Source organism: Rhea pennata, chromosome 2 (assembly GCF_028389875.1).
Source record: "Rhea pennata isolate bPtePen1 chromosome 2, bPtePen1.pri, whole genome shotgun sequence".
In the NCBI taxonomy this organism is placed as follows: domain Eukaryota; kingdom Metazoa; phylum Chordata; class Aves; order Rheiformes; family Rheidae; genus Rhea; species Rhea pennata.
In genome coordinates this window covers 9,635,040-9,659,103 of record NC_084664.1, presented here as the reverse complement: position 1 = coordinate 9,659,103, position 24,064 = coordinate 9,635,040, and the positions used below count along the sequence as shown (strand labels likewise).

Sequence of the window (24,064 nt, the reverse complement as noted above, 5' to 3'; positions counted from 1 at the left end):
CTGCAAGAAAAGCTATTTGCTAAATACAGACAACGGATGAGAAAGCTCTTGACCCAAAAATCAGGCACTGAGGTTGTCTCACTCACAGCATGACGGGGGCTATTTGACATAAATACTATCGGAAAAGATCAGCCCAGTCTCAGCAGCTGATCCCTGCTGCTTACCAGCAGGTCCTCATAGCCACAGCACCTTTACTCTAGAACTGAGGCTTCTCGGTTTTTCATGCATAATAAAACCTCAAACTCCTTGAAGTTAAATCCTAAAGAATTATTTGGATATGCAACTCAGAGAAGATTCCTCAGAAGTAACATCTTTAGCACGGCAAGGCAAAGCATTTAAGGTAAGAAGAAAATTTCATCAGGATGAGTTCTGGCAACCAAGCAAGCTGCTCTGGGAATGTAATTTCAAAATGTCCTGCTGTCCAAAAGACACTATTTTCTGGAAAGAAGGCAGAAGCACCCAGCTACCAAGTTCAGGCTACACAGACACTTAAATTTCCACCTCGGAGCATTTCCTGCTTGAAGAGAGGCTTCTATCTTGCAGCAATCCTGCATCAAGAATTCACATTCCTACAGCATGGCAAAACCTATCAATATCATCAAAAGATATTTCCTTCTCCCGGTGGCATCCAGCAATTAGCTAACAGTATCTGAAAAGTTGCCTTCACTACCAATTCACCTACCTCTTGCATATCTTGAGTCTTCAAAAAAATCTGACCTTTTTCTCCATGGTTTGACTTGTTATTTCAGTTAAGTAAAAAACTAGGAGAATAGTATGCCTTTCTGAAAGTAAACTTTAATATCCTCACCAGTATCTTAATTTTTTCCAATATCATACCTTTTTTTTTTTTTTAATGCTCTGTATTACTCTCAGTCAGCACAACTATCCTCATCACAGCATCACAGGCTGCTATTGCTTGTGGTACCATAAGCATTACCACCACTGTAAACTCAACATGCACAATATATGTAACATAGGCAATACAGCTATCCACACTGGGGTTGGTACACTCCAAAGAATTTAAAAGAATCCTGTATTAGATAGTTGAGTATGCAGGACACAGAAGGGGTAGTCTTGAAATTAACTCTCAAAAACAACAGGCAAGATGATTTTTATTTACAAACTAAACCAAGGCAGATGTAAGAAAGTTGCAAACCTACTGCTTCTGCTGGAACTAACAACATCTTTAATGCAGTGTCTTTAATGGAGCAGTGTCCCTAGAAATCAAGCACACCCACACTCTGCCACTAAGACATGATGAAAATTTATCCTCTTAGATACTGTCCAAAAGAATCAGTTTGGGATATCTAGACTGTTCCATGTTCAAAAAGCTGAATCCAGAAGAGAGATTTTTCCATACTTTTCTAAAACCCCATCAGATACATTTGCAGAAGAGCAGAAAAGTTTCAATGAACAAACATTGCCCTGGTTTTCAAAACATTATATAATTAAATGTCATCCAAGTAGATGGATACTACAGATACTAGACCAGATTAAAGATGGCATCGGGCACAGGTCAGTTTAAATCAAAAGACAGCTATAGTAGCTTTAGAAAAATGTTTAACAGCAAAAAGTTTTGGCAAGCGTGCCTTTCGTTTCCTTTTATTACAGCTCTTCAAAACAGTCCACTGCCACAGAATCTCACCCAAAGTTTCTGGAATGTTTCTCCTTTCTCTTGTCACATCCGATAGCCTAATTATCGTTCCTTCTTTCCGCTCAGTTTTGAAACGTAGTCGTCCAGACTCTTCATCTTCATCCTCCTCTTCATCAGATTCTTCTTTTGTTTCTTCCTGAAGCTCCAGAGATTCAATAGCTGCCTGGAACACAAAATAAAGCAAACATGCATACTGAAAAGTCTACTTTTTTTTTTAATCAACAGTAACCCTTAAAAGATGAAGCTTTCTTTTAAGGTCCCCTTGCACAAGTTTTTCTAGCACTACCTGTCATTCTCCTGCACACCTTTGAAAGCAAAGGCCAATGAATGTTAGGGGTTTAGGGATGTTTTAAACATATATAGAATAAATTTTGAATATCTACCAGGAAAACATGTTTTGCTGCAATATTTAAGGGGATATGGAATCTTTTGTTAAAGTCACTATCTAATTAGCAACTACTTTTGGACACATATCAACATTTCAGGGTTGACTAAGATATTAGGCTATTGAATATTAGCAGATTCAAGTAACCAAATACTTAAAAATAAATTAATGATTTGATAACAATTGTCAGCACCATGTTGTGAAAAAATACAGATAACCTCATGTTTCTCAATTATATTCCCTTAGGTATGCGTAAGTGTACTTCTCTTTTTCTGCTGCTTAAATATTTCCTGGTTTTAATTCAGCACTTGATGAAGAGATTGTGGAACTGGATTGCATAAAATATGAATATACTAAATGTGTATATTGGAATGCTGCTCCCTTATCCTCATTTACATTCCAGTTCCCTCTACGGCAGAGACAAATTATTTAGATGAAAATGTCCCAAATGAAAATGGATTCCTCTTCTTCAAATTAAACAAAAAAAAATTAATTTCATTTTCCTGCACTGGCATGATAAAATTAATGTTCAGAATGTTACACAGGTTATATTTGATTGCTGGAGTTGAAAATTAGAAAATTTCTAAGGTAGTACAATTTTCCATGAAATATTTGGTTACTGTAGATTTAGATTTTCTTTCACTCCACTTTAAGATGTACAGGAAGTCTATCTGCTGATCTCTTAGAGACTACACATGCATTTTAATTCTTTGCAAAGTCATTAAATACTTAAATGCTGCTTGACAGAAAGAAAAAAACATGAGAGAAATATAACACGCAAAAAAATGGTTTCATCTTCTAATTAACCAGATTGATGCAGTAATTTATACAAAAAAAGGCACTGCAAAGTGTGTCAATCAGATGGACAGATACTAAAGTCAAACATGAAGACGATTTAATGGCAGGATGGTGCTAGAGACTGCAAATTTCATCTAAGATGCCAACTTCATCCAAAACCAAAAAGAAATATAGGAACCAAGATTAGAAACAGGATCTGGCAAGATAACTTCTACTTCAAGAGCAGCATAAGAAGTGAAGCTCAAGTTGGTCCCTTAAAAACAAAAGGATAACAACAGATAGCTTTGGTCTGTGAAAAAAGTGCTCTCTACTTAGCTATCATGCTTCAATGGGCTGCTGATCCCAGGTCATTTTCAATTTAATATCTCCTCCTTATCTCAGGATGCATTTTATCCAATGCAAGCATTCATTTAAGCACTGTACAACCACACCTGTTAAAAATGCTTTAAGCTATAGCTAACAACATAGCTGAAGTTTTTTTAAAAAGCTTTAAGGCTTGTATTTTTAAGGTGTTCGTTTCTATGCACAGGCTTTACCATATCAAACAATACAGCTTAAAAAAAAACACAAACAAAAGAAAATAATCACAGGATAGTAGGCAAAAAAAGCTATCAAGTCTGAAAGAAATGCAAATTTCAAAACCAAATCCAAATTGAGAACAACTGGTCTGGTTAACATTCATGTAAAGTCAAAGTAGCTCAGAGGAAAGGCAGTTGGAACTTGTGGAGTAGAGAAGGGATGTTAGCAAGGGAAGAAGTGCTAACCTGTGTTAAAAACAAACAAACAAACAAAAAAAAAACCCCTACTTCCAAAAGAGGGACTCCCAAAGGAATAGCAATATCTCTATCAAATCCACGTTTTTGAACACCCACAATAAAACCCACAGTTCTGCTGTTCCAGTGCTCAGGATCAGGATTTGTAAGTCCCAACTGGAGTGGCTGCCTTGCAAGAGATGCTCTCTCACTGCATTAAGCCTTCTGCTTTTCTTTAGTGCACAAACACTCGACACAACCTTTCCCTATCTCTCCCAAGCTATGCTGAGATTCCCATTTTTATTCATCAAAGCCATATTTAGGTCACACAATCTCATCTCTGAGGGAAAAACCTTGTTCAAGGCCCTGCATGTGAAAATATGGCAGACTACAGAATTAGGAGTAGAATAATTAATGTGGTCTGAATTGTCCTGAAAAACATTGCAATGTTTTAATGAAAACGTAACAGAAAATATCTGTGGAAAAATTGAGGTCTTTCAATTATTAAACAAACTAAATGCTTCTTCCAGAAAAGAAGAAAATGCAAGTTATAAAAATTAGGATGGGCTACAAGACAACTACCAATAAAAAGCTTTTCTACACACAATCTGTTCTATCCTTCTTAGCCACTTATATTAATTCTGTTGTTTTTGGTATCTAATTCACATTATTCATCAACATAATGCTCATGTCACCTATTAAAAAGCAGCTGTACAAACACTAAATATCAAAGATGAAGAAAAAACTGAAAGGAGCTAATGAAAAAGCAGTCACCAAGGCAAGGTAATGCTCCAGAACACTAACTGACCCATGTCCGACTCTGACTATATGTATGATTGAGGAATTTGTATCAGTTGCAATGGAAATGCAAACACATCTTACAGTCAACTATATGTTCTCTGCATATAGCTCCAGGAAAGGTTATCTGAGCTGGGAAGGAGCACACACTCTTCCCCCCAATTTGTTTAAAACTTTTTGTAAAGATGATCTAAAGAAGTCTTGCAAACTTGCACTACAACAGGATGAACTGCTTGGCCAAGATTACAGCATATGAATGGGTTCCACTTTTCAGAAGGTAAGAAAATTACACAGGAAAGGACACGAGTAAAGACAGAAAATTAATAGATAATAGTACTTAGAGGATTCTGTTTAATACCTGCTAATCATGAATAACTGCATACACATAAACAACCCTCGAACAGTCACTTGAGGTCACTCGACTCATCGGGCAAGGCTTCTTACCAGCTCTCCTTAAACAAAGCTTAACGTTTCTCATTACGACACCTTGTACAAAGCTTCTGAGGAGCTTGGCCGATTTTTCATTATGAAGAAAAATACTGACCACAGTTTAATCCCAGTCATGGACCAGAACGCCCCACATGGGGTTACAGTCTGCTGCAGAGCATGAGTGAGTGTTCCTGCCCCAAAGACCTTCCCACACAATTTTAAGATGGGTAACAGCCAGAAAAAGAACAAGGACATCATGAGGAAATACTAGCCAGCACAGAAAATGGTGATCCCAGCATAGGATCCTAAACATGGTATTTTCAAGTGTTTCAAGTGTTCTGGAGGGCTTTTTGGCAGAGTGTGCTAAGATGTACTAGGCAGGTAAGTTTTGCAAAGGCTAAACAGATCCCTTCCACGTAAGACATCAAGAAGGAGACACAAAGACATTTTATTAACTGTCTAGGGAATAAGCAATGGAGGCTTCTACCTTCAGTTAACATCAAGGCAGCAGCAACTGCTCAATCCCAAGGGATCAAGAAATAGCAGAGAGCTGATAAAAGGATGTTACATCTATTCCAAAGGCATCTGCACTTAATGGATGAAAAATAAGGGTAAAGATCAAACTTAAAGTTTCCAAGTATTTTTCTAAATATACTTAAAACCTAACTGTTCTGATTCATATTCTTTTCATCATTTTCTTCCAGCTTACAGGAAAGGTTCTTCAGTATTGAAGAAAACTAAACTTCATGTTTTAGGTAAGCACAGCTGGAACAATCTCACAACAAGCATACTTGTTTTCTTTGAGAGAATACAGACTTAGAAAAAAAGCCATTATGTATGTAGCACATGAAAGTATTTTCTTGATTACAGTTCTCTGTTCCTTATCAGCTTAACCCAAGGCAGGGTAGAAATTAATGCAATGAGAAACTCCCATTGTTCAAGAAAAGAAACTAGAGACTTCACAGAAAAATAGTTCTGATATTAAACTAACAAAGAAAGCATGAATTCTAATTTTAGGAGGTCTCATTCTTAGGAGCACTTCGAAGAAATAATTAGTGATATTTTCATTTTAAAACTATTTAGGACATTGCATATTCATGTAACTGGTAGTTCTACCACACCTATCTGCTGTTGAAGCTTCTGCCTACTGAATTTTGTACATTATGAAGACAAAAGCACTACTACAGCTTTTCTTCAAGCTTCCAGAGAACCTTTTCTCTGGGTTTAGAGAATTTCTTCATGCAATAATGTAAGAGGTTGTGTTGCTTTGTTTGTTTAATGTAGAAATTGCTTGATTTCAACCAATAGATAATACTATTTTTGTACCAAATCTATTGCAGCTCCATTCGTGCGTCGTAATTTGAATGCTGCAACACCAACAATAACATTCAGTGTATGTGAACAAGGGTAATGAAATTCAACCGAGGAAGGCCTGCTACCATTTGAATAAAAACTATATTTGGAATTGGAGGCATGCACCTACACAATATACACAAGTGCATACTCTACAAAGAGTATCTCTCCTAGTGGAAGCCTCTTTGGGTGAGACAAATTGAGAGTCTGCAAACAAATTTAAATAGGATATATCTGAAACAAATGAAGCATGCACTTGGAGTCAAAGGATGCTGCTATTTCAGAAGCAAGAAACCTGCAGCAATCTCCAAGTCATCAGAACAAAGCCAGAATATAGAATAACTGAATAAATATGTGGTCAAGCATTCACATTACATGACGAGCAGCTCCTCTAACAGTTTTCTTAAAGTCAAATTAAAAATAAAAAATTGCATTCATGTAGTCTTTTGAATGAAAGGAATTTAATTCTGAACTGCAAGACAAATTTAGAATGTTGGTTACAGAATTCAGATTAGGTTATTCTCTAAAAATTAAATTAGCTTTTTTTGAAGCAGTAAATTGGAAATGATACCTAGCTTTGTACAATTCAGATGCTGTCCTTGCTTTCATCATCTTCTAGAGACTATGGTTGTAGATAGCCCAGCTGCTTCAAACTGCTTTTAAAACACCAGAAGGTAAATGCTTATAATTTAGTGAATGACTAAGAAGCATTTATGTATTTCTTTCATTTAAGTGTTTCATTTTTTTCTTTTTTCTTTTTTTTTTTTTTTTTTTTTTTTGAAACGTAGATTTAACACTTAGGAAGTAGGAAATTTAAGATATATGTGGTACAGGATTGCATGCTTGCAACAGCAAAGGACTGGACAGTGCGGGTGGCCCTCTTTGATGTGTTCCTGTTAATCTACCGAAGAACATTGTTTTACTATAACGCTTGACACAATTGAAGAGTATCATAGCACACCCATTTGTTGGAACTTTATAGAAGAATGCTGCTGTGTCTTTGGGGAATTAATTTCCTGATGAGTTAAGGCTCCAAAGAACTGAATCTGCCTACGCTTCTCAGCAGGTATTCTACTCAATCCTATTTAATTAAGAAATGGAATAAAAGTGATATTAAAGTAGATTCCTGGTGGGGACACACACACAAAAAAAATCCCTTTACCTTTCACATCAAGAATTTGTTGCAAATTAAGAATACACAAGAGCATTGTTCCATGCTACAACTAGGGAACACATCCTCGTTAGTTTTTAGCACGAGCTTTCTGCTTGTGAATGAAGGAACTCATCTTCCTTCCTAACCAAAGGATGGAAATAAACTTCACAGAAATGTCCATTCCAACACAATTTCTTTCAAAACCACCTGATCTTCATCTTTCTGACACACCAAAGCTTTAGTGTTCACACTGTTTAACAAAACGTGATTCTGACCCACTTGAGAACTGTATCTACAATATTAACACCAACAAATTACCTATCTGGAAAGTGTCAGATTCCAGCTATTAGAGATTCAACATGACAACCCAGACATCATACAGGATTACTATCATTCTTCTACCCAAAAGAGATTCTGAAGTTTCTACAGTTATAACTGACAAATATAGATACTAACTCATTCATCTAATACAAAGAGTAACACCACCAATAACTCAATTGGTAAAGTTATAAAGCAGCATCAGTTCTTACCTAGCAACACGGATAACTCCATAACTTAAAATAATCATTTTTTTTCAGGATTTGAAGTTTCCATTAAACTCACAACATACCTCTTCCGATTCATTTGTTATTGGCTGGGAATCTTCCAGTTCCTCATCAGCTGGATATTCTTCTTGTTCTTCCATTGTTTGCTCATTATATGACTGCATGTAATCTTCATCCTAAAATAAGGACACAAGAAGGTAAAAAGACATACGCAAGCTTTAGAGAAAACATACACTTGCTAAGAGTGAGGCTCCGCATGCATTCACACCATTGCTGTCCTTACCAGAAAGTACTGTATCCATCAGAACTGTCAATTATAAGTGACAGATCACACAAGATTTAATTAACAGAGTTTTCACCTACTCACAGTAATTTCATTGTTATTAAAAACATAACCAAAACAGTTTTCATCTAGGCTCCAGCAACGCAATCATAAAAGTCCCACCTATTTCTGCAGCTCTGCATCCTTTGATCACAGATTCATTGAATCAGAGACTGCAGTAACTGCTCACTGAAAGGAGCATGTGCATACAGAACATTACATATTAACATCAAGTTTTACCTCTTAAAAAATATAAATATTCTAACACATTCTGCAGTTAGTTATATATGAATAAGTTAGATTCCATACAACTGAATAAACATGTAGAGCAAAAACTTTTAAAATATCAGCAAACTTATTTTGCAAACAACTCACTGAATACATACAGTTTCAACTGAGATTAAATCACTTAGCTAGCAATTAAAGCCAGTATATGTTCTTTAATACATTGCTTAAATTATATCAAATTATGCATGTGACATTTTCTGAACTAACCTCCAATCTCTTTATTCAGGTTTAGACAGTTCTCAGTTACAAAAAGGATGAATGAGCAGGACATCAATCACTTTGGAATATTAGCACCTTAAAGATGTCTTTAGCAGGTCAATAATCTTTTCACCTTCGAAGGACTTTATCAGATCTTGTCTAAAGCCTGGATAAAAGCTTTTGCATTAAGTACTTCTAACAATTGGCAGTGTATCTCCACCACACAAAGCTGTTTTCTTCCTTAAGGATACAATCCTCAAGGTCATGATTCTCAACTGCCTCCCAGCATGACAAAGGAGCATTACCTACCGCCAAACAAGCTGTCAACACAAACTTTGTCACAGCCTAGATAAAGAAACTGGCAGACAGTGATAATAGGTCTAATTTCCCCTCCTCCCTAGGGAGGTAAACAGACTTCAAATCAGTCTAAAACCCTATGCATGTGAAGCAATGTTATCTTTGAAGATACAATAGAAGGAAGCTCACTGGAAATTCATCTAGAGGTTCATTGATTTCAAGGTCTAGCACTTCATCTTCTTCTCCAGGCTCTTCCCCATATTCTATTTGGTCTTCTGTCAGTTCAGGATCGTTGCCTTCATAATGTCCCTCCTCTGCATATTCTGAACCATAGACTTCAGGTGCTTCTGATTTGCCATAAACTATTTCATCTTCCCCTTGGTCATATTCAGACTCATGTTCGATGGATTGATCATTGATGGTCTCAGAAAGTTCGTAGGATGTAAGCATGCCAGACGTGGCGTTGAGGCTGACTGTGACACCTTGAGAACTATAGCACAGGGGAAAAAGATTCAAAGGTTGAAGCATAATGATCAAGAGTACTTAAAAAGATTGAACAAAACAGAGTCAAATGCATATTCCCTAAGTTGGTGGACAAAATTATACCTTGCATGATATCTGACTCCATGCCATATACTCATAATGGATACTGTACCACAGCTTATCACCAGCTGCAGGCTATTTGACCAGGAGGATCAAACTAACCAACCAGATGGTCTAACAGGCCAGACTGGCAAAGGTCCTGCTTGGTAACCAAAGCAAACCACAGTAAATTTTGATTCCAAGACTAACAAAAATACACAAAATTACTATAACTGCATCTGTTTCCCCAATCTCTCAAAATAAGCTTTTTTAAAATAAATACGTTAATAATTACTCTTCTTGATTACCTTGAATTCAAGCTTACGTTTTTAAGATTTAACATCCTACTTAAAATAATGTAAAACGTAGATAGGCAAGAACTATTATTTAAATGTGTAAGACTTATAACAAGCAAGCATAGACCTTAAAAAGGCAAACAAGTTTAAAAACTTGAAAGACAACCATTTCCAGGCAAAGTAAAATTCAGAATTTGTTGATCCAGGCAGCTCTGAACAATTTGCATCTACCACATAGAAAGAATTAACAGGAAAAAGAAGATATCATGCAGGATACACAAAGCACAAACAGACTCAATGGGAAGAGGGAACAGGGGACATGGAAAGGGAAAGGAGCAAGGCTCTCAAGCCCTAGGAACAAAGCTGCTAAAAAATGCAAGGATTGGTTTCCACTGAGTAACATTATCATGGCAAAGACTGGAACTAGGATTCCCCATTTTGAAGGGATCAGTCCTGCCCTCATTCTTACTGGTAATTTCACCCCACTCTAAGCTCTTCAACACAGGAAGGCATTTCCACTTCTAAATCTGGACTAAAGATGACGAGAAAGCCTTAAAGCACCACAAATACATCTCTTTGGACCAAACTCTTGGGTAACATGTAAAAAGTCAAGGAAAGGCAGGCAAAACACGTGGACAATTAGTTAAAAGCAGAGGCAGCACTGCATTGCTCCTGTGTCACAACCGTTTTCCCCCTTCAGTCCAGCCTGAAACCTAAAAAAATGTCAAGACACTTATTTCTGCTTATGAGGCCCATAATTCAGCATTCATATCACCCCAGAGCACTCACAAGGCTCGATTTCCAAATTGCAGTGGAAATATCCACTCAACCCTACAGGCTCTGGAGGAGCTGTGCTGTTGTGCAGTGCACACAAATACTGAAGTCACAACTCAGACTTTATAAATCATGGAGTTCAAAGTCTCAGAGGATAAGATACATCTTCTAGGGCAAGACAGCAGCAAAAGGACTCTAGAAGCAAATAAAGCCTACAATAATGTGAAGCATGAACACAGCAAGAGCTCTGCAAGTATTTATAAATCATTCTAATAAGCACAGGAGATGCTGTAATTTCTTCTTTATATGCATTTTATAGCTTCTAGTTACGTTCACTTTATTAGAGTCAAATAAACGAAAAATCATTTTACTGAAACATTAACTATGCTACTGAACACATTATATAGCACACATCATTATATAGCTGGCTAGGTTAAAAGCAAAACAGTTTTAAGTATCTATCAACAACTTCAGTTTGGAAAACTGGTTTTGGTCCTGTTTTGCATAGAAAGTTTTAATAAATGTACAGTGTTCACAAAACCCAGTAATCTAGAAAAACAACCACAGTAAAAAAAATAAATAAATCATTACATTTTAGTAGTTTGTAGTAAAAGTAATTGTAGTAGTAAACAGTTTTTAGAAATTATCCAAAATATAAGATTTATAAAAGAGATACCCAAAATCTGGTTCCTCTTCGTTGTCACTTTGCAGAAGATCATCATTCAGTTCTTCATCAGATAAGTCTGACTGATTCTAGGTTTTAATAGAAGTCAATCATGAACATAAAAAGATACAAGCTATTAACTAACTACTAAACTACTAAAAGCTGTAAACAGTAGTATTTTTTCTTATGAACAAATCTCAAACTAAAACCACATTTTCAGTGAAATTACCTAATTGGATGGTAAAAGATACACTACATATGACAAGAAATCTGAAAAGAAATATTTGATAGTCTGATGGAAGTCAGCAAAATTCAAATTTGCCTAGTTTTCAACCATCTCACTGTCCCATTCCCAGATACAACAAAAACTGGTGACTTGCTTAGAAGAAATACAAGGATATGAGAAAGGTTAGCATTAGCGCTATTTTATTTAACTGTCTTGTGACCTTGAGGCATTAGATGACGGTCAAGACAAAACACCACATTACTGCAGTTTCTAGAGGGCAGAGATACTTAGGAGATTGGAGGAAAGGGTATCATGAAAGTAAAAACATTGACAAACTCCTCCTAATTTGTCAACCATAGCTTCAGTTGTTTCATTTATCTTTACTTTCTTCCCCTCCTCCCCTTTAATAATTACCCACTAGGAAGAGATAACTGCACAGTTCTGCTCAGCAGCATTATTTCCATCCCCTAAAGTAATAGGGGCAGAAAGGGTAGACACAAGGGTAGATTTATCTAGAAGTACTGGGATGAGATTAAGTAGAACAAGTTTAGGCCTAATAGCTCAGGGAAAACTTCCTGATAAATCTATTATTACTATTATTACTCATAGGAGTCTATACCCACAAATACTGGCAAGAGCCCTGTAACATGGAAAACTTGAAATAAGAATAGAGAAAGCACAAAAACATGTTACATAGCAGACAAATCTTGATACTGATTATCTGTATGAACAATAATCATTACAAAATAAGGATGTATTTTATATAATATACCATTTTGTAGATCTATTACATACAGCAGAAATAAAATATATAATATCTTTATATATAAAACAAAATATATAATTATATATTATATATATTTATAATTTATATATAAAACAAGGAAGAATCTCACGTTTCAATTACAAAGGCATATCTGTTGTTAACTGCTTACATTTTAGATAATTGCTTGACACACAAAACTGCAGTTCCTACCCTTCTGGAAAACGTTTTTTCTCCCAGTGCACTGGAAGAAGGGGTTTCCTAACATTACTGAGAGTACCTACAGAATAATCTCCAGAAGTCAACTTCTAATATTCAGAGTGGGACTATGCAAAGCCACGTCAATTAAAACCCACTTTTACCAGACCGGGGTTTCTCCAGCGTAAGCCTATCCACCTCCAACCATGACCACATTTTACAAACTATCTCTAAAAGAATTTATTTAGCCGATAAAGTGGAGAAAAAAAGCGACCGCCCAGTTTTGATTCCCCAACCAGAAGCCCTATCTTCTCCTGCAGATCCCAGGCAAATCCAAAATCCCGTTTAGTTCTCTCTTGCAGAACAGTTTTGGCAATAGGTATTTTGGAGCGAGGGTCTACGTCAGGCACGAGGGGGTTCTCCATCACCTGCTGCTGCCACATCCCTTCCTTAGGGCAGGGAAGGAAACCCTCTGCCTGGTATACCTTCTGGTATTTTGAGGAGAAGCTTTGAATAGCCAGGGAACAGGCAGCTGAAACGAATGCCCAGGCATGGTGGCCAGCCTTGAGGAAGCACAATTATTATTTATATATTTATTTTAGACACTTCAAGTCAATATGAGCCACAGAGAAAGTGGTTCAGAAAACCATCTCCTCTTGGAACCAGGCGTTACAGCACGAAATTCTATCTCAGGAAAGATCATCTTTTACACTTCACTGAAAACAAACCCCACCCCCCCCCCTCAAAAAAAAGCCTCACAGAAGGCAGCCGAGGTCTGGGCGCAAAGCACAGCTCAGCGGGGCTGACCGCAGATGCCGGGAGCCTCCCGAGCGCCGGGCTCGGCCGCCCTCGTCCCACGCGCGGAGCGGGTCAGGGCCAACCACCGCCGCGCGCGAGACGGACGGCATCCTCGCGCTGGATTTACAACAACTCACTTCGGCTTCAGGGCGCATCTTTCTCACCTTTTTGCCGGGTAGCAGATCCTCTCCGAGCAAGTCGTCATCAAGCTCGCTGGAAAATATTAAAGAGATTTTAAAACCTGAACCTTAGAAAAACAGAAACAAAACACTGGGTAGCCTAAGGGTATTTCTCCTTGGAAAATTAACTTGAGAACTGTCGCTGACTCCCCACAAGGCTTTTCTTTTAGCAAAACTCTTTAGCAAGTTCAAAAAACAGATTTGCATTTTAAATGCAATTATAGCCCATAAAGTACGACTGCTGCTGCGCAGCCGTTTCATTGCTCCACACTCTCCTTGGCACGGCCTTCCAGGCACGACGCGGCGCACGGCCCCGGACACCGCCCAGGCCGCGGAAACGCGGTTCGCAGAGGGCCGCCCTAGAGCCTCCCTTCGGGGCCGCTTGCGTGTGTTGCCCACAAAGCTCTCGCCCACCGCCCCGAGGACAGAGCACATCGGCCGGCCGCGTCCCCTGGCGAGGCCAAGCCCGCGGGCCGCCGCGCCGCGCCAAGGCAGCTCTCGGTGGCCAGCTGCCTTGGTAGCCGTGCAGGCCCGGGGCTCTTGCAACCCTCCCCAGCATGAGGACGAGGAAAGAAAGTACGAGTCAAACCTGCACCTGTACGAGCAAGGGAATCAAGTGCATGTCTCAACACTTTTTCTGAGAGCAGTTAAGAGCTCAGGAAACAAAAAATATCCTGCTCACAACACTCCCTCCATCACGTCGGATCTCCCCCAGAAATAGTAAGTAACTCAACAAAGTGCGTTTTGAGTTATCTAAGCTTTCGGACAACTGCTTAATGTCATTCTTCCTTCAGCAAAAGGACTGTAATGACAGGAATAAACCGAGCCCCTTCTTCAGAAAACACTTGGTACTGATGAATATTTACATTAGAAACTGTACGTCCTAACATAAGATGACAATGATTAGAAATATGAACTATAATTCAAGAATTCAAGAGTGCCAGGCCTTAGATAATGTACACAAAGTTAAATAAGTCTTGCTATTCATATAGCGCAAAGTCACTTTGGGAATTGAAGCCAAGTTTCACCATCCCACGGGAAAACGCATACCTACTGTTTTTCTAAAGCGGCTAAAAAGCCCAAATTCTCCTTGCAGTTACTGGACGTTGGAGTTAGGACTTAGGACTACAAAGGAAATGCTTGCAAATACGGAAGCCAATTCCAAGACAGAGATCGATGCTAAAAATTGTGCAAATGGATAAATCTCTTTCAGAGCTGGTTAATGTACAGATAATGCTTGGGGGTGGGGGGGGGATCTTGAGCACTTCTGGAAGGCAGCAGAAGATATTCCAAGTCAGCAGTGACTAGGCTGTTATCATCAGCACACAGTATTTGTTCGTACTTGCCAAACTCAAACAGTTCCAGGAATGACTGAACATTAACAAACAGTAATTGCTTTGCATTCACTGTAATATTAAACAAAGAATTGGGACACACAAGACATGTCACACATCCCAAAGAGTGACATTATTGCAGTATATGCCCTTTATTTCAGAGGCAGAAAATGCTGTGTAACAGAAATGGTTTCGGAAGAACTTGGAGCCAAAACAGAAGAGAGTCACTAATCTCTTCAGCGTAGGACCGACTGCCAGTAACTAGATAAATACACCATAAATTTTGAAAATATTTCCCAGCACTGTGGCCCACTACTGACTACTTTCAATAAAACTGTTAGAGAAATCCCAAAAGCCTGCAAGAGTATGTGTGCTGTACTGGCATTCAGAAAACAAGTTAAGCTGGCGAGACAGTCTAACAATCTGAGACCAAAAAAAAAAAAAAAAAGGAAAAAAAAGGCAAAAAGATTGAATTCATTATTAAAAGGTGTTAATAGTATTAAAAATGTGTCTGATACCCAATTATCCAATTTCCTTTTTTAAGAGATTATACAGTTGGGCAACAGAAGTAATTGTATACACATTCTAGATTTTTAAAAAGCTTTGACTTATTATATGCCAGCCCAAAAATTAGCACAGAAACGAAGAACTAAGCTAACAGGCATTTTGTTAGTAGAAACAAAAGCGTTTCACAGACTGTTCCTCAAACTGTTATTACACTCAATTCTACTCAACGTTCTCACTGATAATGTAAAAGAAAAAAAAATCACTGCTGATAAATTTTTGAATGACCAAAGTAACAGTAAAAAGGTTAATAGATTTATTTGAAATGAGTAGCTGGGCACATCTCCAGCTTTTTTTAATGCAGTCAGAGTTATATATTAGGAAGAAGAGTGATCAAAATCACAAGATCTGACTATTTTTGAAAAGAAAAAAGACCCAGGTCCTAGACAAATTTAGATTGGCAGAGAAAAGCATGACCAAAAACTAATGGCTTGAAGCTGTAACTACACACCACCACAGTGCATAGATTGAACTGAAATCCAAGCACATATCTGTGGCTATATTGAGGGAAAATAACCTCCCGACTGTCCCAACAGTGGACCGCATAGCTCTGCATCTTCAAATCAAGATACACAGGTCTTTCCAAGCTTGCCTTTCTATGAAATTGGGACTAAACTAATCTAATAGTTCACTCTTGCCAGAGGAGAGGGGCCCAATTCCATCCCCTTCCTCAACTCCTGATACACAGAAGTCCCCTCACTGGATAACTTCAGCTCATCAAATCAGGAAAGGAAATAAATAAATAAGTACCCCAAAATACAACAGAAAGTGAGAAGTTTTCTGCCAGTATAGAGAAAAAAAAAACATCTGAAGAAGGGTCAGAACAAGTGAATTTCAGAAAAAACACACCATTAAATCAGCCCTGCTATCTCACTGGACAGCTCCAGAATGGCATTCTTTTCTTCCCTCACATCCAAGCTCTGGAGTACTTATAGAAATAAATGTATAAATTAACAGCTTGCAATATACCTGTCAGGCTAAGTGGGCCCCTTCTGGCCTCCAATTTCACTTGTCCTTGCATTAGCATTTCAGAAAAGCATTTGTTAAAAAAAGAAAAAAAAAAAGCTAATAGGAAAAATTATCCCAGCACAACACTACTCCAGACAGAACTCTAGAACAGGGGCCTTCCAGCTCACAGTTAGCAGCTCCCCACACAGGACAAAGGAAAGAGATTCAGAGATTTAGGTTGCAAAACAAGCATGATAAAAACCTATCCACTGAGTTCATTTGGTTCTTCCTCTATCTTTACAAAATTGTATTCTGTACTGAATTAGGCCAGCAGTTGCAAAGAATTCAGTTAATTACACTGGGGAACAATGCACCCATGCAAAGTATCTAGATGTACAGGCAACCACAGAACTTAAACTTTCAAAGACAGCTTAAAAATAAAAATACTTTAAAAAAAACATACCTCTGCAAATAAAAAAAAATCTATTATGTACAGCTGCGAAAAGCCCTTTATCAAACAACCGATCAACAAGATGAAACACTGTTGTCTCCACTCCTGCACCTAAAGCCACTTCCCTTACAATTTCACTACGGAATGAACCGAAGATAGATGACCAAAAGTCACCTTAAGTCCTACGTAGCTAACCGTAAACAAACAGCGTATCTTTCTTCTCAAATCAAACCTTTGTCCACTCCAAAGTCCCAGCTAAGTAAAATACTTTATAACTTTTCCAAGTCCTGAAGAAATAGCTTTGCCAGGTGGAGTTTACCAGCAGCAGTCACTTCATAACGACTCACGTTACAACCAGTGTTTAACTCATCCAGGTTTTCCAAGGCAATAACCGCACTGGAATACAGAGTGCTTGCCTGTAACCTCAGCTTCAGGACTTCCGGGCTGCATTACGTTACGCGTGACAACAGTGCCCAGGGCTCGGGCAGCTGCACCATTAAGTGACATAACTTTAACTAATTGCCTTCACAAACCAGATCACTTCCCTGATCCGGTTCCCGGAGCAGCCCAAACACAACAACAGGGCGGCAGGCCAGCGCTGCAGCAGAGCACGCTCTACACAGAGTTGGTGGCCAAGGTCCCTGCTCAGGCTCACGCAGCAACTCCAGCAATGACAACTCCTCATTTGCCCTAGCAGGCAAGAACAGCAGAGGAGACTAATCCCTCTGGAACGAGGGTAAGCTTAGAGTAGCTGATTCACTTCTAGAGGCTTAGCTCAGCAGAAAACTGCTTATAGTGAAGTGTGTTTACTACATTCAAGTGAATGATGATTTGAAATTTTTTTTTTTTTTTTTTTTTTTTTTTTTAATACAAGCAAGGTTTGGAAAAGCCTCTATGCTACCAAAAAGAATGAGCCAATCTAGCCTGCAGCTTGACTCAATTCTATCCCAGTTACAGGGCCTTAGTATAAAAGGACATACATAATTCCGAATCTTTATTTTGGGGAGGTAGATGAGTGTATCAAATTACAAAACTGTCAAATTTTTCAGTAGAAACCCACTCCATTCCCCACCCTAGTGTACAACTGAGTGAGGATTTTTAGGATAAAAATTTAAAAAGCCATTTAAAAAAAAAGTCTCAAGTTAGGCAAACTCAAGTACTAGTAAGACTATTAAAGCCAAACAAAGATCTAAGTATTTACAGGAAAAAATAGGATATTAAATGCAAACTTAATTACATACCACAAATGCTTTTTATTCATCCAGTTTTAAGTGGTACTTTTTCCATAGCTCTGTCTAAATTCCTCAAGGCAAGCCTACACCTCTGGCACAATCCAGCAGCTGCTGACACATACATAACAACCAACAGCTTCATTAGTAGCTATATGTGTGCCATCCAAAATGTTAGAATACAAAATACCAGAACTGGAAAACACAGCAATGCAATTCAGCATACAGATCTTGAACATGAAAAAATTCTACCTACCTGTCCCAGTCGTCATCTCCAGCTCTTCTTCTCCAAGACCTTTCCGCACCAGGCTTATCAAACTGATCAAAGTCATCATCTGTAAAGAAGAAGACTATATTAAATAATTCTCATTGAAATTCAAGAAAGCTTCTGAAGCAGTGGCTTGGGGGATTTTTTTAGCAGATGCTAAAATACCTTTTTTCACTTTCCAATTTACATGAGGAAAAAAAGCAGATAAATACCAGTCCCTACCATTATTTGCTTCAATAATAAAAACAAGTCATGAAGCGCACAGTTTTCTATCTTTGCACTATTGAGGTGAGACATGAGGAAAACAATCACTGGAAAAAAGTTACTGGATGATCTCCACTGGCAAAATTTTCCTAGAGGCAGGTGATCCCAAGCAATCTGTGAGGCTCAAGTACATGGGAGGCAAAGGGATGGAGGCAGCCAGAGCTCTGCCTGCCTGGGTGGAACCAGCTCATTTGCCTGCCCCGAAGTCCCACAAGCCCACATTGAAACCACAACCTTGACTCCAGGGCAAGGCAGGAAAGGTGGCAACAGCCCAAATCGGGGCATGGAAGTCAAGCATAAGACACCACTGATTTTTTCAGCTGGGACATTTCAAAGAAGATACCATACATACATTAGATTTTTTATATTTATATATATATATATATATATACACACACACACACATTCTCCTGACCATATTTGCACTTAATTCTTTGAGTACAAAGCTAAGAATTGACTGTTTGTTTTGTTTTGTTTTTATAAGCCTTGGGGAAAAAAAAAGTCTTCAGTTCAAGCTCAGTCTAACTTCCCTTTGTGAGTATTTCCCACGTGTGATGACAAATCTATTCACTTCTTCCTTCATAAAATTGAAATGCACATTTTTAGTGACCGATAGAAATTCAAAAGCAGGTGAAGGCATTAAAAAGTGAAAATTCAGCTTTGGCAACATCACTAAACCAAAAGATTTCAAACTAGAAAATATGATCATACAGAGCTATGAAAATAAAAATGGCTCACTATGAATTTTGGTGCAATAAAAGTCAAGCATGGCAATTCTTCTCTTTGGTAACAGCACATAGCCATTCCCTTTAATCAGAGGGGACCACATACTAACAATCCACATTTTAATCAATTTATATATACTAACACCATGGAAACAATGGTTATCTTGCAGTTCTCCATTCAAATATCATCTATATATTGCAATCTCCCCATTCTAATCCTTGCTTCACCAAGAGAGAATAGACAGATGGATGTCCAAGTATTTACTATATTGTAACTTGAAACTTGAACTTTATTCATTTTTCTGGTCTCTTTAAATAAATAAATTAATTAATAGAAGAAACCCCATACAACAACAACAAACCCCACCTTGCTGTCCCTCCAGCCATTCAGAACTGTGCTGCAGGGATGCTTTTCCCACACAGCCATTTGGCAACAAATGGGCACAAATATCCTGCAGTGTCATTATTCTCGCAGCTGAAGTACATTAATCCACTGACTTGATGCAATCATCTCCAAAGGTAGTTTCAGGTGATGGGACTGGTTTTGCACCAACCCAAATTAGGAGTGTTCTCATATACACTAAGATAACTCCAGGCAGTAAGCACTGTTAGGGAAGCAGTGACCTTTTAGCTGTGCCTGCTCACCTACGAGAAATCATATTTTTGCATTCTGGGCACTACCACAATGACTACAGAGAGCTGTATGATTATAAAGCAATACAGCTTGAAGATCTTGATTCTGTATTACTTGAATTTAGCACACATTTATTACACAGATGAATCTTTACTTTGGCCAGGTTTAAATCTAAAAAACAGCTACATGCTAAACCCTCTTGATCTGTACACAATTCTCTTCAGTATAAAGCACTCCTCAATATAATTCAGAGTACTTTCCCAGGCCAGACACATACTTTTCACTGCCATAAAAGTGTTTCAGCTTAGTATTACTGCTAGCAAAGAAACAATACCAAAAGGAGGGGGTCCCACTCCTGGGAAGTTTCTAGTGTAGGACTGGACTGCCACTCTACCAGCAACGCCAACCTCTACCCTCCATCTCTTCCAATCTCCTCATAAGTAAGGAAGAGGATAGGGGAAATTTATGAGGATCTTCTATAAATATCCAAAATTGCAACAGATTTCTTTAAAATGCCTTCCACAAGGCCCCTCGGCCATGATGCCTACAAAAGCCTCAAAAATGGCTGTGTCTAGAGCATTTAAGAACTACTCCACTACCCATGTTCCCACCACTTTCCTACTCTGTGCTTGCCCTCTCTCATCACATACTGTAAGACCCTTCAAGTCAGAGGAAGCAAGTTTTTCATTTTTGTGCTTTGCATTTGTTTTCTCCGGGACAGCCAAGACTGACAACAACTGTTACAAATTATACCAGTGCTATCAAAACTGGTTTTAATGTTAATTGTCAGAGCCCGAAAAGAGGCTGCAGTTCTCCTTCAAGAAAGGAAGTTACCAGACATGTATCTAGGAATCCTAGGCACTTCCAGCTTCAGGATGCCTAGCAAGCTTCAACCAAGTATAGTTTATTTTTCATCTCTGAATATATATATATATATATTTTCATTTTTCATCTACTGTTCTGGTCAATAATATCGGAAAATATCAGAAATAAACAACATTTGATGTAGTATGTATGGGTGCTTCTCACTGAGAAACTTGTACTAGTCCAACACTTGTCTCAGGCACGGTTAAGTGTCCAAAAAACATACCTTGTAGAGAAAAGGAAACACTCAGCATCAAGTAGAGCAAAAAATAATGACAGCAACAGCCAAAGACCTACTAAAACCAGCACTGACTGATTTGGACAGCAGGAAAGACTAGTTATGTAGGAGAAACAAAATAAGTAATCCATAATTTGGCTCTTCATCACTGCAGAGCTAAGAAATTCGCAGCACATGCACAGACTAAGGCTGGCTGTTTTCTTAGATGTGTCTGCTTCCCAAGGGTCTGAGCAGTTGCAAACTAGGCAAACCCTAAGGACTGCCAAATATCCTTGGCTCCCTACACTAACAACATTTCTATTTGCTTTATGCTTATCCTAGCCTTGCACTGCAGTGCTGTAAGCTGCTCTACAGCTTTTTTTTTTTTTTTTTTTTTTTTTTTTTTTTTTTTTTTTTTAAGTTACATGCCAGGAACTGTTACATTTTTTCCTGTTTAAGAACAGATCATCCAGGCTAGAAATCCAGAGACCACAAACTATGTTTCCTCTCTGGCTGTACTGATAGCAGCTTCCAATTCTCCAGGCATCTTTTCAATAAAATCTTCCCTAATCTTTTTCTGCATAAAATGGAAGTCCTACGCTACAGCAATCCTTCTCACTAAAGTCTCACAAGCGTAGGAGGTGAATCAGCTGGATAACTGCAGAGCAGAGCTTTTATATGCCTTACAACAATACCAATGTAGCCTAAAAAGGGAGTTCTACATAGCAACTGTTGCTAAGACAGTATTTTCCTGCAGGGAAATGCCCAAGACTTCCCAAATAAAGGAAAAAAAACAAAAACAAAAAACACACATTTGACAACTGCATCATTCTTCTTCCTACAAATACACCAGAACACTTTCTGTAACATTGGTTCCAAGCTGTCCCATAAACATCCTTAACAGTTCAAAATTTTGTGTTTTAATTCCTTCCAACATCGCACCATTGTGAATAGCAGACATACCGTTATTTTTAGGTCTCAAAAAAAATGAGGATTTTTCCTTATTCATAACAAGGTGGAGAAAAGTCATTTCCCGCAACAGGGACCTAAGAGTTCAATGGGTTAAAAAAAGTATAATTCAATGGGCACCCAGCAGGTCTTTTAACAAAGTAACTAAGCTGCACTGCTTCTGGGAAGAACAGGTAAGGAGGGGTATAGAGACAAAAAACCAGAAAAGTCAACTACCACATGAAAAAATGGCACTTATCTTTGCTTAGATTTAACACTGAACATAAGCAATTCCATCATGATCCGTCCCATTCCCCAGCATCACATTCAAAACACTCTGAAATGCTGTCATCATGTTGAAACACAAATTTCCAGATTAAAAACATCTTTCTACTAACTTATCTGTATGTACTCGTTCATCTGCACAGAATACATTCTCATATTTCATTGCAAAGAGTTACACAAAACATAGGTATCAAAGTCTGGGTTTCCAAGAACTGAGTATACAAACAACAGACCTATTCAGTTTTGAACTGAAGTTTCATAGCTCTTACTATAGGATACAGAGGAGGACTAATAGGTTTCAAGAGAAACAGCCAAGCCTGAAACACAAGACAGCAATAAACCTGTGCTATTAATGCTAGTTGAATAAAAACTTCCCTGCTGGTGGGCGTTGTTGGGATTTGGGTATTTTGTTTGGGTTTTTTAGTCAAAAAAGCAAAAGGTCGAAAACAACTCCAGAACCTGAAACTGTGATTTAAACTTAACATGTTATGAAGCACACTATGAACTGTCTCATTTATTACAGACAACCAACTCCCTATCCATATGACGAAAATCATCTTCATTCCTACTCTATTATGCACACAAAAAATGTGCAAAAGTACTCTATACACAAACATTAACTGCATAGCTTATCTCTTCAGGGATAGATAACATATAGTCTTTATATTGGTAAACAATTACTCATACAATCCTCAAGAATCCAGTGACTAAGTATTTAGAACAAGGTAAGGATTGCATAACATGTCGCTCCACTAGTGTGTTTCAAGTTTTTGTTCTGAACTACTTGCACAGGATAGCATTTTGCTTTCTACAAGAAAGGCACAAAAATTAACTTCTGGAGCAGATGAGTTCTTTTTGTCTTTTTTGGAGAGTCTGTCATGATGCAAACCAAGTCACTAACCACATACAGGAGCAGAATGAAATACAGTATGCCACCGAGAAGTTCTCCTTCTGATCACTGCTGGCAAGGAATCTCCTTCTCCCTCTTTTTTTTGGAGGGAGGGAGCGTAGGAGAATGAATGAACCCCCAAAGGTTCTCAAAGCCTGCTTTGGATTTGCAAATACATTTGCTTTCAAAAAACATTTTAAACTCAATGTCTCACAGTGAACAGTGAAATCCCAAGAGTTTAAATGAAATCCACATGAGCTCAGTTCCCAAACAGCTTTGGACATTGATCAGAAACTTCAACTCTCCAGTATCGTTCACTGCGACCACAGACTGTAGTTAAAACTAAAGTTGGCACTGCAGCAAAACATAACTCAGTTCCAATAGCATTTGTTGCTCAGAGGGTTTTTTTTTTTGTTGAGTCGGTGCTGTCCCTGAACTTCTGATTGTGGACAAGAAGTCCTACAAGATCTAAACTCAGAGATTTAGTATCTGATGGAATAAAGCACAGTTTATCTTCTGTAAAAAACTGCTATGAAGATCATGTTAATTTTGATGACCAGAAGTAAAACAGTATTCAGAAGAATACAATTTCTAGCAAGAAGTTTTCAAACAAGCAAAAAATACTTTAAACTGTCATGTTTAAAAGCAAATCTGCCTGCCACAAGCTCACTCTGTAACACTTCTTGGCTCTAGTCCATAGCTGGTACAATAGCCCATGAGCACATATTTGTATTTCGTGAACTATAAACTCTACAGGCCTTTGGCATTTAGAAGTTTCAGCATATGCACCCTCTGATGCAACTAGAAGCTACAGCGGCCAGCTGCACCAGGCTGCAATGCCCATAGAGACCAAAACATGGCCAGCACTCTACCCATTTCAGTCCAGGCATAAAAACAGATTTCCAGATCCTGCAAGCTGCTGTGTAGTAAGCTGAAGCAAGACAAAATGCACTTACGTCAGACTGGAGAATCTCCATTACATCTTTGAATTG

The 24,064-nt window shown here is 38.2% G+C and overlaps 1 protein-coding gene across 5 annotated transcripts in view; it reads right to left on the bottom strand.

The window, feature by feature from the left end:
* The window catches only part of RBM33 (RNA binding motif protein 33), a 97,761-nt gene that overhangs the window by 69,886 nt on the left and 3,811 nt on the right, over positions 1–24,064 (bottom strand). For 4 of the 5 annotated variants that reach the window (XM_062568823.1, XM_062568824.1, XM_062568825.1 and 1 more), the window contains exons 2-7: positions 18,235–18,313; positions 13,438–13,486; positions 11,301–11,377; positions 9,162–9,462; positions 7,933–8,043; positions 1,646–1,817 (exon numbers count right to left, since the gene is read on the bottom strand). In XM_062568823.1, the coding sequence (XP_062424807.1) occupies positions 1,646–1,817; positions 7,933–8,043; positions 9,162–9,462; positions 11,301–11,377; positions 13,438–13,486; positions 18,235–18,313 (789 nt within the window). The other variant, XM_062568827.1, reaches the window with a different exon arrangement.